Source organism: Poecilia mexicana, unplaced genomic scaffold (genome assembly GCF_051168715.1).
Source record: "Poecilia mexicana isolate PSO_F unplaced genomic scaffold, ASM5116871v1 scaffold_14, whole genome shotgun sequence".
Classification (NCBI taxonomy): Eukaryota; Metazoa; Chordata; class Actinopteri; order Cyprinodontiformes; family Poeciliidae; genus Poecilia; species Poecilia mexicana.
In genome coordinates this window covers 9805746-9821996 of record NW_028263383.1, presented here as the reverse complement: position 1 = coordinate 9821996, position 16251 = coordinate 9805746, and the positions used below count along the sequence as shown (strand labels likewise).

Below are 16251 nucleotides of genomic sequence, written 5' to 3'. Positions count from 1 at the left end.
GCTTTGCACATAGAGGCAGAACTTTTTGAGTCAGTCAGTTTGGATGAATGTCTGTAAACACACATGTTCACTATATAGTGTTATATTTAGGTTTAGACTTTGACTGGGACATTCTAACATTTGATATCACGCCATGCAGCCCTGGCTGTATGTTTAGAGTGAAAGTTGAACCTCTGCACCAGTCTAAGGTCTTTTGAAACCTGTAACAGTTGACTTTGAAGGCCATTGTTTATCCTGAATTTTTTGAGGTTTATGAGTAAAGGTGGCTGAGTATAAACACACACCACACCTTCCAGAGTTTGCCTTGTAAAAACTATAAAAAAAAAAAACATTTATTATTTTCCTTCCTCTTCCTATTCATCTACCACTATTTGATGGGCTATCATAAAATCCTAATAAAATACATTGAAGTTAGTGGATGTAACTCTGGGGTTTCAAAGGAATCACCATTCCTGCTGTACAAGGCCATCTAAAAATTTTATTTTTTTGTTTGTTTTATTTTTTATTTTTTTGCTGTTGTTTTGTGGGCTTATTTTCGTTAATTTTAATGATTATTGGTGAAACAAGGCCAACACACCTATGGCTGAAGGGGTGTTCAACCGCAGCCCTAAGGTGGGGTTTGTCCACCCTTAGCCTACGCTGGAGAAAACTGCTTACATGACAATTGTCCAGTAAACATTCACTGAAAGCCTGAATGGGAGCTGTGGGCTATGCAAAGTAACTGCTAAACAAGCTGGCTTTCATAAGGGGTTGTATCACAGCATATTAATGTTAAGTTGAGTGGAAAACAAGGAATAAAACTGCAGCCCTGAGAGGATTTGAAGCAAAGGCCAGACAACATTTTAGTTGAGATTCATAAGTGACATCCTGAAGACCCAGACAGATGCAGCTGCAGCTGCAGCCTCTCAGGTGTCCAACCATACCTGAACCAGAGAAAACAACTGGAGGGTCACATCGGGGCAAGAAGAAAAAGAAGTCTTGCTCAGTGGTCCAAGATTCTCTTTTTAGATGATTTTTATTTATTTTTTTTTTTCACTTTATTTGAAAATCGAGGTTCCAGAATCCAGAGGAAGAATTGTTACAGTACATGGGAAAACTTTTCAGGGGGCCGACTAAAGAGTGTTAAAAAATCTTTTTTGAAAACTTTTTGAACTGAAGTTTGGGCTTTCAGCAACTGTTAGCCTTAATCATCAAAATTAACAGAAAGAAAAAATTGCACTATATCTCTGTGTAAAATGAATATTTAATGATAGGTTTTAACTAACTGAATTGAATTGTTGAAAGAAATGAGCTATTTGATAATATTCTAACTTATTGAGAAACTATCAATGGTTTGATGTCCGCGGGTTGTTCTGCTCTGTCCATGGTGCTGAAATGACTAGACTGTATTAGATTCGCCAAATTTTACATCGTCCTCTTCCGATAGATGCTGACAGAAGAGGATGTTCAGTATATGAACAGAAAAAAAGTCACCAAAATATTCATATTCTCGTCTATAAACAGTTTTTGAAATAAAATGTTAGTGATTTTGACCACCAATATGTTTGAGTCCACAGGCCACACGGTTGCAACCTGTAAGTTGAGCAAAGGAGCAGGTGGGAGGGAGGAGGAGGAGGAGGAAGAGGAGGAGGAGGAGGAGGATGCCGGGAGGCGCCCTGGCTGTGAACAGCCTCAGTCTGGTGACGGAGAGCACAGGAGGCTCCCGTGGCTGCCCGCTCCTCCCGGCTCTTTTCATGTCCGGGGCCACACTGCTTGCGAGGGGCCTGCTGGGAGGATGACGATGATGACCATGAACGGCAAGCAACACTTCTCCATGCACCCGGCCCTGCACGAGCCCAAATATCCTGGCCTGCACTCAGGCTCGGAGGGCATGCGCAGAGTCTGTCTGCCGGCCCCGCAGGTACGTTCGGGTCAGGGTGGGAGAGAAGGGCCAGCGCTGGGTGAGAGGAGAGGGAAAAATATCACACTGGAAATGTCTGTAAAGTTGATTTGACAGGACTTTGTTCTCTCTCTCTCTCTCTCTCTCTCTCTCTCTCTCTCTCTCTCTCTCTCTCTCTCTCTCTCTCTCTCTCTCTCTCTCTCTCTCCTCCTCCGCCCCCCTTTCCCCCTTCATCCACATGTCTATTCAAGCAATGCTCTTGCTTTCATATTAATTTTTATGACCTGCGCTTTGAGGAGGGGTTCTCTCCTCTCCTCGGCGCTGCTTGCCTTTGGAAAATGTTTTTTAGATCCTGAGAGCTGCCTGACAGAATTCCCCACTGACTCCAGTATGCGCACTCTTGCTTGCAGCTGCAGGGCAATATATTCGGAGGCTTTGATGAGAGCCTGCTGGCACGGGCTGAAGCTCTGGCGGCTGCTGACAGCATTGTCTCTCAAGGCAAGAGCCACCCGTTCAAACCAGACGTGACTTACCATACCATGAGCAGTGTCCCCTGCACCTCAGCCTCCTCTTCCTCCTCCACCACCGTGCCCATCTCCCACCATCACCACCACCACCACCACCTGGGACAGACCCTGGAGGCTGGGGACCTCCTGGATCACCTTTCCACCAGCCTGGCCGTGACCGGGATGGGCGCTCCAGAGCCCCCAGGGATGGCTGCGACGGCGCACCACCACCAGCACCCACACCACCACCTGCAGACCATGGGACAGCTGCATCAGGCGATGGCCACAATGGCCCATCCTCACTCCCTGTCCGTGCACGGAGGCATGGCCTGCGTCAGCGACGTGGAGTCCGATCCACGGGAGTTGGAAGCGTTCGCGGAGCGCTTCAAGCAGCGCAGGATTAAGCTCGGAGTGACCCAGGCGGACGTCGGCGCAGCATTGGCCAACCTCAAGATCCCAGGCGTGGGGTCGCTGAGCCAGAGCACTATCTGCAGGTTCGAGTCCCTCACCCTGTCCCACAACAACATGATCGCCCTCAAGCCGGTCCTGCAGGCCTGGCTGGAAGAAGCCGAGGCTGCGCACCGGGAGAAGAGCAGCAAGCCGGACCTTTTCAACGGCAGCGAGAGGAAAAGGAAGCGCACGTCCATCGCCGCGCCGGAGAAGCGCTCGTTGGAGGCGTACTTCGCCATCCAGCCTCGGCCCTCGTCGGAGAAAATCGCGGCCATCGCCGAGAAATTGGACCTGAAAAAGAACGTGGTTCGAGTGTGGTTCTGCAATCAGCGGCAGAAACAGAAGCGAATGAAGTACTCGGCGGTGCACTGAGTTCTTCCCACCAACATCATGAATAAAATAGCCTACTACATTTTTGATTGAGTGATTAATAATAACCCGAGTAGCCCTAACAAACAGGGATTTATCAGCATCTCTGGGATCGTTTCCAGAAATGACTTTACCCATTTTTGTGTCACTCACTTTGCATTGTTGCACTTTTCCGGATTCTGCTGTTGAGATGGCATATTTGTTTCTTTTAAAGGGATTTTTGATGTTATTGATAATGTAGTCTGCACACGCTGAGAAGGGACTTTTATTTTGAACTATCATATTCCTTGTCATTGGAGCCCAACTGGACGTTTTTATTTTATTCCTTACAACAAATAACAAAACAGACTCTATGATCTCCACTTCATATATCCTTAAATACCAACACTATCATGTCTTCACCTGTGGAGCCTTTGCGATAAAAATGTTCCATGGTTTCACATTTTAACCACTAAATTCTTCGAATGAAGCCGCTCTCTTTGTGAACTGTGAGTGATCGTGATTTACGCACAAAAGTGAGTCTTCATCACAAGCTATAACACTCTGTTCGTCTTGAATTATTAAGAAATGGAAATGACACCGTCGTTACAGGGAGCACAACCAATGTGGCTGCTGCTATATTTTAGTATTTTGATGTGAACATGTTTTCCAGAATCACAGGTGAGCTGTATAGATATTTATTATATGGCTTTTATCACCTGTCAAGTATTTATTTTCCTCACTCTTGATTTCACTTGGAATAAAAAAGAAGTGTGAAATTTAAACTGAATAAATTATTGATTATTTTCTAAAATTCTCACTATTATTATTCTCATTGTTTTCTTGAATGAATGGGTGGTTTTGATCCTCAGGCCCGAGGCCTTCCAACAAGGCATATTAGATAAGCTGCAGATTATACACTGTAAATTGTTTATTGTTAGATTAACAGCATAGCTGAGTGACTTTACCTGTCAAAGGACATTTTAGTAAAGAGCAGCTGAAACAAAAATACAACTTAAAAAAGATGCAAAAACTTCTTTTTTTCCGTCTGAACATGTAAACTCACCAAACTAGCCACTGAAAAGAAGAGGGGGAAAAATCTATGGATTATATATGTATTGTAATTATCTAGGTTAAAAAAAATTGACGTTAGGTGTTAGGTATGCTGAGTTAGTATTTTAGTTTTACACTATCAGTGCCGTATAACTAATGTTTTCCTGTAAAAATCTATAATTTACAGACCTACTGTTGAATAAATAGAATACAAGCTGCTGTAAGTGATTTTTGTAATCCGGGTCGAAGTTTAACTAGTGCTTAGGTAATAATAATATAAAACAAATTAAAACCAATCAAAAATGTTCCCTCTCAGCTAACATCAGTAACCTTTCTAATTTTACGATGAAGTTCTGCTCCTCATCCCATTTAGCTGTTCTTTAAATGACCATTAGCAAGATGATCCGATGTAAAAATGATACAGTGTTGAACTGTGAGTATTTTAATTGTATAGTGATATAGCTGCTAGGCATTACTTCAGGAGAAATGAACTTTGGTGAATACTCCGCTTTTTTCAGTGAAAATAAATAATGTTTACAGTGTAAGAAAAAAATGAGGGTTGTTTTTAGGGGCTCTATTATTTATAGACCCTAAAACTCTGCTGGCATTAAATATGAATTTGTCGTATATGATACAAGCAGAACAAATAAACACAGGGAGGGCCCTTGATTTTCACAGCGATTCTCACACCGTGGAGCGACAAGTGCGCGTCCGGACCCCTTCCTCTCTAATTAGCGCACCTTCAATTATGAATGCCCTCTTGTTACCGGGTTGTCTCGTGCGCTGGGACTGAAATTATTAAGTAATGACGATGCAATATTAATTATATATGTGTATAAAAGCAAGTAGTGTGGACGAACAGGGAGCAGAGGCTTGAATGGGAACTCCTGAGACGCACCACATGTTGGACGAGGAAACAGGGAGAGTTCTCTTTCTCTCTCTTTTACTTCATTAATATTAGGCTTTTGTTATGTAAGTATTTTTAAGTTTTACCGTTGTATTTTCTTATTTTTAATAAATTTAAATTATGGGCGCATGTGCACTACCAGCCTACTTTTAATTAACTTTTTAGCACTATGCATTTAGGCTATTATTATTATTATTATTATTATTATTATTATTATTATTATTATTATTATTATTATTATTATTATTATTATCATTATTATTATTATTATTAATAATAATTTTCTGGATGCATTGTACGTTTTAAGTTCATTTTCACAGACGTTTCTTCTCAGCAGAACTAAGATGCGTAAAAATGACACATTAAAAAAATATCTTAAAATTGTCATTTCCGCCAGTGGAGTCGGTCACCAAACATCCATCAGATGTTTCTAGAAACGAAATGAATAAATAAATGAATTAGAGGCTAAATTGAGAAGCTTCCGCCGGAATCCTCCCACAGTGGTCATGGCTTGCGGCTGTGTGATTTTTCCCTGAGAGACCGTGGGCCGGTTGTTGGATGAGATCGATACTTTGCAGCTTTACGCGGAAACGTTTGTTGCGCTCATGAATATTCCCTTTGATGGTGAGAGTCGATTTAATTCAGTCTAATTTATGGTGTTTAATGGGTTTTTTCAAAAGGGAGAGACGAACCCTTAATTTAATTGTTGTAACGGATCCTCCCCCCTTTTGATGAGTTAGGCCGTTTCAATGCGCGTTTTTAAGTTTAGTCAGAAATAAAAATGCAAACTAAGACATAAAAAGTTGAATTTCTGAGAGTTTTTTGGCCTGAAAGTGGGGTTTGGTCTTGTGAATAATTGATCCTCATATTACCAGCATTGATATCATAACGTGGTAAGTTGAGCTGAAGGCCTATGAGCGTCAGCGGCATGTGGCGACTGAGGGCACTTCAATTATTCAGCAGAACCTGAAAGGTATATTGCTGTTTCTCATGCAATAATCGAGGTGCACCGGGAGGCCAATTTCTGCTTTATTTTTGCGCGAAACTTTGATGCTTTGTACATTAAATGAAATAGTTTGCAATTTAAGCAAATAATACAAGGTGCAGATTCAAAGCGAAACTTTAAAATGTGGATTGGAAGAAAGACAGAGCGCAGAAGAGAAACTGTTTACTTTGGATTTTTTCATGCAGCAGAGAACATTTTTGACAGAATGAGGATGGAAGCTCCGTCTAATTGCGGAAGAATGCATTCACTTTTACGCTAAGCGCGCGCAAACACGCTTCCGCGAATACACACACATACACACGCACACACACGCACAGGGTGGCTGTCAAGTAGACTGAGGGAATGTGAGAGGAGAGGTGGGAGCCACGACGCCCCAGACTCAATAATTCATAGGATGCCAGTAGCAACAAATGAGAATGTGACCACAGCGAAAGAAGACAGCTACCTCTCTCTTAGTCACCTTCAGTTACCGTCACAAGCCAAACCAGCACGGGACCAAGTCATCCTGCAGGATTATACTCACATGTGAAACACACGCGCGCGCGCGTACTGAAATAAACAAAGTAAGATTGAGTTATGCTGTAGAAATGAAAACTAAGTTGATAGATGTCTTAATGGAAGTTTCCTCCTCCACACTCAACAAGATTTACTTTTGAAAACAGACCTTTTTTGAATGATTTTGGAGTTATTAATAATGGAGCAATTTAAAAAAAGTTAAATTTAGAAAAAAAAAAACACCTGAATATTAATTAATGTAGTTTCAGTCACGAAGAATAGGACCACTCATCTTATACCGTTAACATTCTCACTTCACATGCATGGGATCTAATCAAGAAGTCTGTTGCTCCAGGTTATGAATTCAAATTGACATCTTTATGTCTAATTTATCCTTTGTCTTTTTCAAAAATTTCTATTCACCATTATTCACTAATAAAATATGAAAAGTTGGCAAACATGGAAATTTAGGATTGATAAAAAGTTATGAAAAAAATAGGAGAACCTACTAAGCATTCAGGTATTTATTAAGAAATATCCACATATTGATTCTAATTTTGTTGACTGGATAAAACTGGACAGTTAAATCACAACTGGATTTAAATGTCCAGTCGTGGTATTTTAGGGTTTTTGAAAACTTATTGTAGCTTCTGGGGTCTGCTCAGGTCAGCATACCAGGACAGATAGACCTCCATGTGTTGGGATCTCCTCCACTTGTAAACTGTTTTTCAAGCAGTGGCATGAATAGCTTCAAATTCTTTTGAGATTCCGTAATTTCCTTCTTCATTCTGAAGGGACCAACTACTGTAACTCTTTCAGTCTCACTCTGTGGTTTCAGCCATGAATTTATTCCTCACCAGAAATCAAATTTCTAATTAGGTTTCACAGAAAAAAATATAAAGGGTTGCATTATTTATTCAATCACTTAAATTTAACAGTAGTTTTAAAAATCAATGTTAAATATTCAAAGGTGCAAATGTTGTGTGCTATCACACAGCTGTACCTCATAGATCCAAAGACATGAATAATATTAATTACCTGTGAGTAGTTTTTTTTTTCTTTTTTAGGACAGTGTACTCTTTCACTTTCTTTATTTTTGAGAATATTCTGGGCAAAATATAAGTGAAAAATCAGCAAATTTCCAAGAAAATACTCCTTAGATCATAAGAAATCTCAGACAACTGAAGGAACTATATGGTATTACATTGAAGAAGAATGGCTCACTGGAATCAAAGCGTTAAGAAGTGAATGGTGGTTTAAATCATTTTTTAGGTGATGTGACCAATAGTCATGTTATTTAAACCTTTATCAAGAACTAGTCATCTCAATAGTGATTCATTTGTCATTGCGTCTTCTCTTTAGAGAGACAAAGCAGCCTCTCAGACTAGGGGTTTGTTCAGGCAAGGGGTCTGCTTAGCATCACAGCACATTAAGTGCTATTAAGAATCGCCCACACAAGTCAGAATGGTTGCAAAGAAGCTAAAAAGAGATAATTGTCTATGTCAATATATATTCCTTTGCTTATTAAGCAGTGCTAAAAAGGAAATTTGTGTTTCATTTCCTACAACATACACTCAGAAACCTCTCTTATGTGCACTTGCCTAATTCATTCAGCGAGTTTGAAGAACAGTATTATACACTCCATTCATTATTCAAATGCTCTCCATTATCAAAGTGCCCAGAGAAATACGACTAACCCAGCCAGAAATAACTCAGTGTGGCGTGATTTCTCCCTATAACACACTTGGTCAGGTGCAATTCCTAAGCACAAACTCAGATGAGTGTATATGGACATACAGCCTGCTGAACAAAACCTTCTCAGACAATGTATGTAAAGCAGAAACAAGAAAATTAAGAAAAAAAAATGAGAGGTGTAAAGAACTAAAACACACAAAGGTGAGGACAAGAAAATGAAAAAAGTCTTATTCAAACTAAGATGAGAAGTAAAAACTTAGTGGGTTGCACACACTAAGTGTGTGTGTGAATGTTTTCGTATTAGTTCATGCTACAACCACAAGCCTCAAACAATTTCACTGGGAGATTATGTAATAGGTGAACACAAAGTAAGGCAGAAATGTGAAGCGGAATGACAAAAAAATTATAGATATATATTCCTGTCCATCGTCAGCCTCTAACCAGCTTACTTGCTCTTGCAAAAAAAAATGCATCCAACATCATGATGCTGCCACCACTGTGGGTGTGGTGTGTTCAGAATGATGTGCAGTAGAAGTTTTTTGCTTTCCAGGTTTAATTCACAGAGACGTTTTACCTAAAATGAGATTAAAATACACACATGCACAACTGGATGACCCCTGAAAGCAGTTGGTTAATCTGCATTTCATACAGAATTAGAATAAAGGAAAAATAAACAGATGAATGGAAAACTTCAAATTTTGAAAGCCACATAATCTTCTGTTTCACTACTATGAACGCCTTTGTGTGAATTACTGAAGTTTGTGGCTGTGATGAATTTGTTCAAGGAGTCCATCTACATTTCAAAGCCACTGAACATGGAGAATGCAGGAGTAGAGGATGGTAGAGAAAAATAGTGGATAAAGTAGATGAAGGAAGAAAATACATATAAAAAGTAAAAGAAAAGCAATCAAAAGAGAAGTAAATTACATATTTTTATGACAGATGAGATATGAAAAACCAAAAAATTAGGGAAAACACAATGTTGATATTTCTGTTATTTTTGACAGTCTGGATTTAGTTTTTCCTTTCTAAGTTGGTCTCATCAAGGTGAGTGCTTCCCTGCTGGATTGAAAAATGTGAAGCTAAACCCCTGTGACAGCAGGCGTGCCCAGAGGATCGGCTACAGAGAGGATCAGGAGGCACGAGGAAGCTGCAAAATTCTGCACAACAGAGACATTATCCCATTCAAAGTCCTGCCTGTTAAGATTTTCAAGGCCTATTCATTAGACTTTTTCTCTGCATGTTTTATTTATGTTCCTAATTCATGCTCCGCACAAACTACCGGGCAGTTTTACTCTTAATCACTCCCTTCCTGTTGCATATCTGTGATCCACGGGGTCACTGCATGTGTGGGCGAAGGATATTTAGTTTTATTTTGGTTAAATTTTAATTTTAAAATAATTTCGACAAACATATAAAATGATATTTCAGTTTACTTTGGGTATCTTTAGAGCGGCCTGGTGTGAGAATGCTGTTAGACCAGTAGTGCTTGCTGAAAGCACTTGGGAAAATAACAGCAGCAGCGTTGTCGTCTCTTCACTATTCTCTCTTCTCTCTCCCTGCACCGGGTTGTGCCTTTGAAGATAGACATGAAAACTGAGCTAGGCCACAGTGGGACCCCCTGAAGAAGGTCCCCTAGCAGATGCAGCCACCCGCCCTTCCCCCATTTGCTCCCACTGGCCCCAGGCCCTGAAGACAGCCCCGAGGCTAATCGACCAGGAACACAATAAAGAAAGCAGCAGAGGTTGAAAGCTCTGAGCATGTATTCCTCTGCATGTGTACAGATCAAGGAGAAGAACTTAACAAAACGATGAATTTATCAAGCCACCCTAAATACAAACAGTGATCCACAATGGGCTCCATTTTAAAGATTTACATGCCTCTGCAAGACTGACTACTTGGCACTTGCTGTGAGCTGCAGAAAATATATTTTCATTAAAAATTGTGCATCACATCAGATCAGCTAAAAAACAAAAGCTACTTGCAGTTTCCTGGAATTAAGGATGTGATGGAGGTCCATGTATATACTGACCAATGGATCATAGTATTAAAGGTGCGTTAATGTGAGCATGCAAGCAAAAGAAAAAACTTAGCGGGTTTTTATGGCTTAAAAGATAAACAAATATATAGTTTCTTTAATTCAAGCCAGGTAAAAACAAGTATTTATTGAGAATAACTAGTAAAACATGTTAGAGTTAACATAACTACAAAGCTGTTTAACTGTCCAGAACACATAAAAAACTAAATATTTAAATCATATTCAAAATGTCTCAATAGATTCAAATGAAGCACATCATCCAAATTCAAGATTATGAGTCTATAATAATCAGTAGTGAAGATGAGTTATAATTATGAATATAAAAATAAAAAAAATTCAGAAAGATTATATTTAAAATCATGGATCATTTTGCCTCTACTTTACAGTTATGCACAAAAGATGATAATATTGTAACACCCAGCAAATATGTCAAAAAGTATGTTGATGTAACAACATTTTTAAAACTTAAATGGTTGCTTAAGTTTTAGGGTGTTTTTATAGGCTCAAGAAGAACAAACTATATGATTTAATGTATCTCAACTGTCCGGTTTATAGTGCTTTGTAATGTCAACATAACATGTCTGTTTAAAGGGATAAGGATTCAATCATTCCAAATATCCCTTTGTTACATGTTTGTTGCCTCCAGGGAAACAGATAAGTAAAATTTCTCCATTGTGTGTTGCAGGGTTAAATGAGGAATAAACAGGATGTTGAGCTCATCCAGGGCTGGTTTCACGTAAAAGCACTTTTGAATCACAGCATTTCTCAATAAAAGGCATTTCTGCAGCGATCAGCTTACTTTTTATGAAAGTTCTCAAAAACGGCGGTGACCTAAAGGATGTGCAGAACTTTCACTTTTCCTCATTTTACTTACAACTGATCTGAGAGTTTACCTGTTCTTTGAAATTTTTGCAAAACCCCTTGTTTATTGTAGAAAAGCATACACAAAGAGAATTTTTTTCCTCAACAGTTCTATAAAAAGCAATGCTGAAAAGGAGAGTGATTCTCTTTATTAAGTAATGAGGAAGCCACGGTTCAGTAGCATAGATACACATAGCTGAATGGCACACAGAGTCCCACCAAGAACAAGCCTCCTCCTTAGCTCTCACATTGCATCAAGTCACAGAGTGACGGGTACATTGTCTCAGGCAAGAGGGAAAAGAGTGGTGAAACATGTTCCTCTCAGAGAGAGAACCAGCTCCCCACAGCCGAAGAAGAGCATTTACACAAATGCATTTCTGGAGTGCTGCGATTAGCTGAGTGCACTACAAGAGAGGAGGGTTCCTCCGAAGTTCGTTGTGGGCTGAATGATTTACACAATCATCAATATTTGAGTTATCATTTGAACTTCTAAACGTTCCTGCATTGCTATTTCAAGACACATAACAGCCTCAGAGGACAAATAACATAGTCGTTCCCTCTGGTCATAACAAAAGAAAGATTGTCTTGATTTAGTGCAGTGCAGGCAAATCAAAGTCAACTTTTCACCAATTTTCTTTTAAACATTTTGATACACAGAAAATCTATCTTTCTGCTACCCATCTGTATGGTTTGACGGGAGCTTAAATGGGGCATTAGTGTAATTATTTTAGGGTTTGATGGGTTTTTTTTAACTCTTCTTTTTAAAGAATGACAAAAACATTGACATATTTACATAACTACACACAATTATTTAAGAAGACTTCTACTTCTGCAGGTTCCTGCAACTTTTTTATTGCTCTGAGTATTGACCAATCTGAGTCCTGGCGAACAAATCCCTTTTGTGGTGGCCAAAAGAAACTACCAGGTGCAATTAGTTATTATGACCATGTTAAGTTAAAAGACAATCTAGAATGTTTAGATGATAGGTTGTCTATAAGGATCATGTAATTACATATTTAATCCTTTTGTTCCTGTTAGAGACGGTCCACAATAAACCTATTAACAAAAATGTTTTATCAATAGTGCTATGTGGATTTTTTAATGATCTTTTATCTTTATAGTTTTGTTATATATAAATTAATTAGTTACATATCAGAAAATAATACAAATCTTAACTCAGTATGTTTAATTTTAATCCCATCCTCCAAGAGTAATATAGCAAATAATCTAGTAATATTTAACTTTTTGTAATTTGACGGCTTATTTGACATATCATTTCCTCCATCAGATGTGAATAATATGACATTTATTTTAAGACTGGCATATAATATGGGGAGTTGTTTCATTCAGAGTTAAATTAATATTTATTAATTAATAAACACTCCATCAAATAAATAATTGTCCACATAAAATAAATACAAAATAAACTTTAAAAAATATTTTCTAAAATATCCTGTTTGTAAACATTCATTTTCTCCTGGTTAAATCCAGAATTAAATTTAAATTCTCTTTCTCACATAAAGTCCTTAATAATAAAACTGAATCATACATCAGAGATCTCATTGTTCCAAAACATATATCGGGGCAGGAAAATCTTTTAGCTAATAAATGTAATAACTTATATTACATTACGGTGCCAAATCGCCCACTAGGTGGCTGCCAAAACCTCTTTTCTTCTTACATTAATTTTACTTTAATGCCCACTTTTTCTAAAGGCCTCATCCAAATCTCTAGGTAATACTTTTGTAAACATTGCTCTACATTTAGCGACTACATTTCAAAGGTTTTAAATATAACTAGTTTTAAAAAAAATTAAAAAAGAGAGGTTAACACGTAGTCAATGTGGGGCAAATCCACTCTGAAGCCAAAACCCTCATTAGACAGCAAGTATGTAAAATCAGTGAACTGTTACCAAGCTACAGCAGGTTCTCTTATTTGTCTTAATGTTTTTAATAGGGTATCAGTCTTGCACTGCAGCGAGAGACATGTGTACAGATACAAATCAGAGGAGCTCTGTGGTGTTTTCCTGAATACTAAGAACCTTTGTCTATGATCTTGCTCACCAAAGAAAAAAATATCGTGGTTTGAAAATGAAAGTGCGATAATGGTGAAAAAGCAACTTCTTTTTTTTTTTTGCCACGGATATAGCTGAGTCAGAACAGACTTCTTTTTTTTGTGAAAAAGAATGAGTGATGTACAATGCAGAAGAAACTGTGTTACCCAGATATAAAACACCTTACAGAGATATAATTGTAGTTCTGGAAAATCAAAAAGCAACATTCATGTCCAAAACCTAGCAAACAAAAGACTTATAAAGTTAAATTAAGGCCATCTGGAGCTCTTCATGAATTAAAATGCAAAAAGTATACAATAGCTACTTGCATTAGCCTGACCATTGCCTTCCTGTGCAACTCTGCTTGAAAAAAAAAAAGTCGTTTCCAGCAGAGTTTGGGCTTTCTCCCCTTGACTCAAATTGGCTCCGGTCAATTTTTGACAGGTGTTACAGAAAAATCTGTGACCCTTCATTTTCTGGGATAGCGTGCAAATACTGGGTCATAGCTCCTATATTTACCATCGTATTGACAGAGAAAATATATTACTTTGTATTTGAGGCTGAACAATGACCATGTCATCGAATCCCTGTAAATAATGTCTATGATTAAAACAACTATTTTTCAGAGTTCTACCATCTCAACACAACAATCTGGGTGCATTTATAATATTTAACCCTCAAATAGCTAAAATCATACTAGTCACAGATTATTCTGGCCAGAATAATTGCGCTATCGGCCCCTGTGGTCACTGATTTTTCTGTAACACCTGCACTTCTATCTTTGCAGTGGAGGATAGTTGTTTAAAACACAGCCAATTTCTACTAAGGTTCATCGTGTTGTATTGGTGAATTACATAGGCAAACGTTAGCGATTGAATAAAATTTAAAACCTCAACGGAAGCAATACCTCTAGGAAGCAATCGTTTCTCAACAGCCAAGAGCCCAGACTCTCTGGACAAAGCAAATGGCATAGGACAAGCGACTGGTTTTCAGAAGGCTTGGTCAGCATACAAATGAAGTAAAAGAGATGCAACTATACCACCATTACTGTACATATAGTTCTGATTAAATTTAGCTTTTTGTATACAAAATATTATTTCCCCCCCTCCCTCAATTGTTAAGTTACCCTTGTAATTTATGACCTATACAAGCATGAACGCTCCTGAAACTTTAGACACTTTACTACAGGCTTGTCCACAACTAAACTACTTGTTCAATGTCCTTGACTAATTTTAAAACACTATAAATAATTTTATCACCAAAGTGATTCCCAAAGAGCTTATGGCTGAACATGCTACACATGGTGGACAATAGGTCAAGGAAGAAGGGGATCTCTCCAGCAATGTCATGTTTTTCCTACTTCTGCATTCCTGTTTCATACCTAGCAGTTGTTAATAAATCACAAGTACAGGACAAAATGCAAGATATATAACACAATTAAGTTTATTTCACTCAAATCAAAAATGACTTTACAAAGCAAACAAATCCAATTCATCACAAATTTGTTTAATTAAGTTTATTCCAATACAGTTAAATCCAGCAATCAAATTAAAATAGAATACACAGCACAATTCTATCTGATTATCCTAACGTACAGTCAGTATCTGCACTGTAAAAGCCAATATGTAAAACATTTTCTCCAAAAATCTTTTTAAGATTTACAATAAAATTGACAAATTATACAGAACAAAACATTTTTGCCTGAGAAAGTCATGAGAAATAAGTTAATGTTCTCTAATGCTAATTTTAATACTGTGAAAGAAACTTACAATAAATAGCCTTACGATAAATTAAATAAAAAATAAATAAGATGGAATATCTTAAAATAAAAACAACTTTTCAACTAAAATACTGCACAAAAGTTAAACCACAGCATTAAACTTAATTTTCTCATATCATGCTGCTGTTATTTTATTATTATTTTCTTTACATGCACAATTTCCACTTTCAGAAAATGTAAAAATGCAAATAAACCTTAAAGGACACAACTACAATGAATTTGTAGATGCAGATCAGCAAGTGCTGAAAAGGTTCCACGAGCTGAAGTTACTATACCCTAAAATTTTTCTTCTTGCTACATTTGACGATGTTCTTCAGCAGAGCAGTGATTGGCCTGGTTACAGTTGAGTTTTTCACCGTCTTCAGCACCTCTGGACAGTCGATCTGAATGACAAGAAATCCAGTTCATTCAAGCTGCACAAAAATGTTGCTCACCCTAATTTCTGCAGCTGCATCTGCAATTCTTTTGTTTTTGCAAGTTAATCCACTCTATTGAGAAGGCTAAAACACATATGCGACCTGTTTTCATATAAAAATCCAAAACTTCAAGACAAATGAAAAAACTTACATTTGTATTGTTGATGTATGTGCCCAGGTAGCGCACGAGTGATTGCTCGTTCTTCTTGGGTTCAGACTTCTCATGCTTAGACAGAATCATGTGCACTTTGCAAAAGAAGACATCCTACATGGGAAGTAATTGAAAAGTATGTAAGTACATTTTCAACATTCTTTAAGTATGGTTCAAGTGATGAAGCACTTACTTTACAGCCGTCATCAACCAAATCCTGCACGTCCTCCACAAACAACTCCTGTCACAAAGAGAAAATAAGTTCAGTCAAACATGCTGCCAACTTTTAAAATGGCAATTTAGTCATAAACTGTTGGAAAAAGAAAAACTAAAAAGAGAAAACTCACTTTGGTGAAAATGTCTTCACATTTGCCAGCCTCCATCATAATGTGGTTGAGGCTGATGTGTGTGGCATCAGGTGAAGCAGAAGGAGCTGGGATGACCAGCTGAACCACAGCACACACCAGCAGAAGTATTGCCATCACCATGGTTGCTCGCAGGTTGAGGACGTCTCGAGAAGGAGTCTCTGAAGTTGTCTTTGGTTGTTCAGCTGTAAGCTTGAAGTTGCTCTGACTGAGTGCTTGGTTTTATACACCCTTTGTCCACGCCTCTA

The 16251-nt window shown here is 38.2% G+C and overlaps 2 protein-coding genes across 2 annotated transcripts; one reads left to right on the top strand and one right to left on the bottom strand.

Annotated features, from left to right (window-relative positions):
• The first annotated feature begins 51 nt into the window (after window positions 1–51).
• Window positions 52–3404, top strand: pou4f3 (POU class 4 homeobox 3). Its single transcript, XM_088012762.1, is given in 2 exon segments — window positions 52–1900; window positions 2239–3404. Coding segments are annotated over 2 exon segments (1353 nt in total). The 5' UTR covers window positions 52–1516; the 3' UTR covers window positions 3208–3404.
• Window positions 3405–14711: 11307 nt separating this feature from the next.
• LOC148155471 (uncharacterized) lies at window positions 14712–16212 on the bottom strand. Its single transcript, XM_088012760.1, has 4 exons — window positions 15986–16212; window positions 15832–15879; window positions 15639–15752; window positions 14712–15454 (listed from the first exon to the last, which is right to left on the bottom strand). The coding sequence occupies exons 1-4, from the start codon at window positions 16124–16126 to the stop codon at window positions 15341–15343; spliced, it is 417 nt and encodes a 138-aa protein (XP_087868886.1). The 5' UTR covers window positions 16127–16212; the 3' UTR covers window positions 14712–15340.
• Between the last annotated feature and the right edge of the window lie 39 nt (window positions 16213–16251).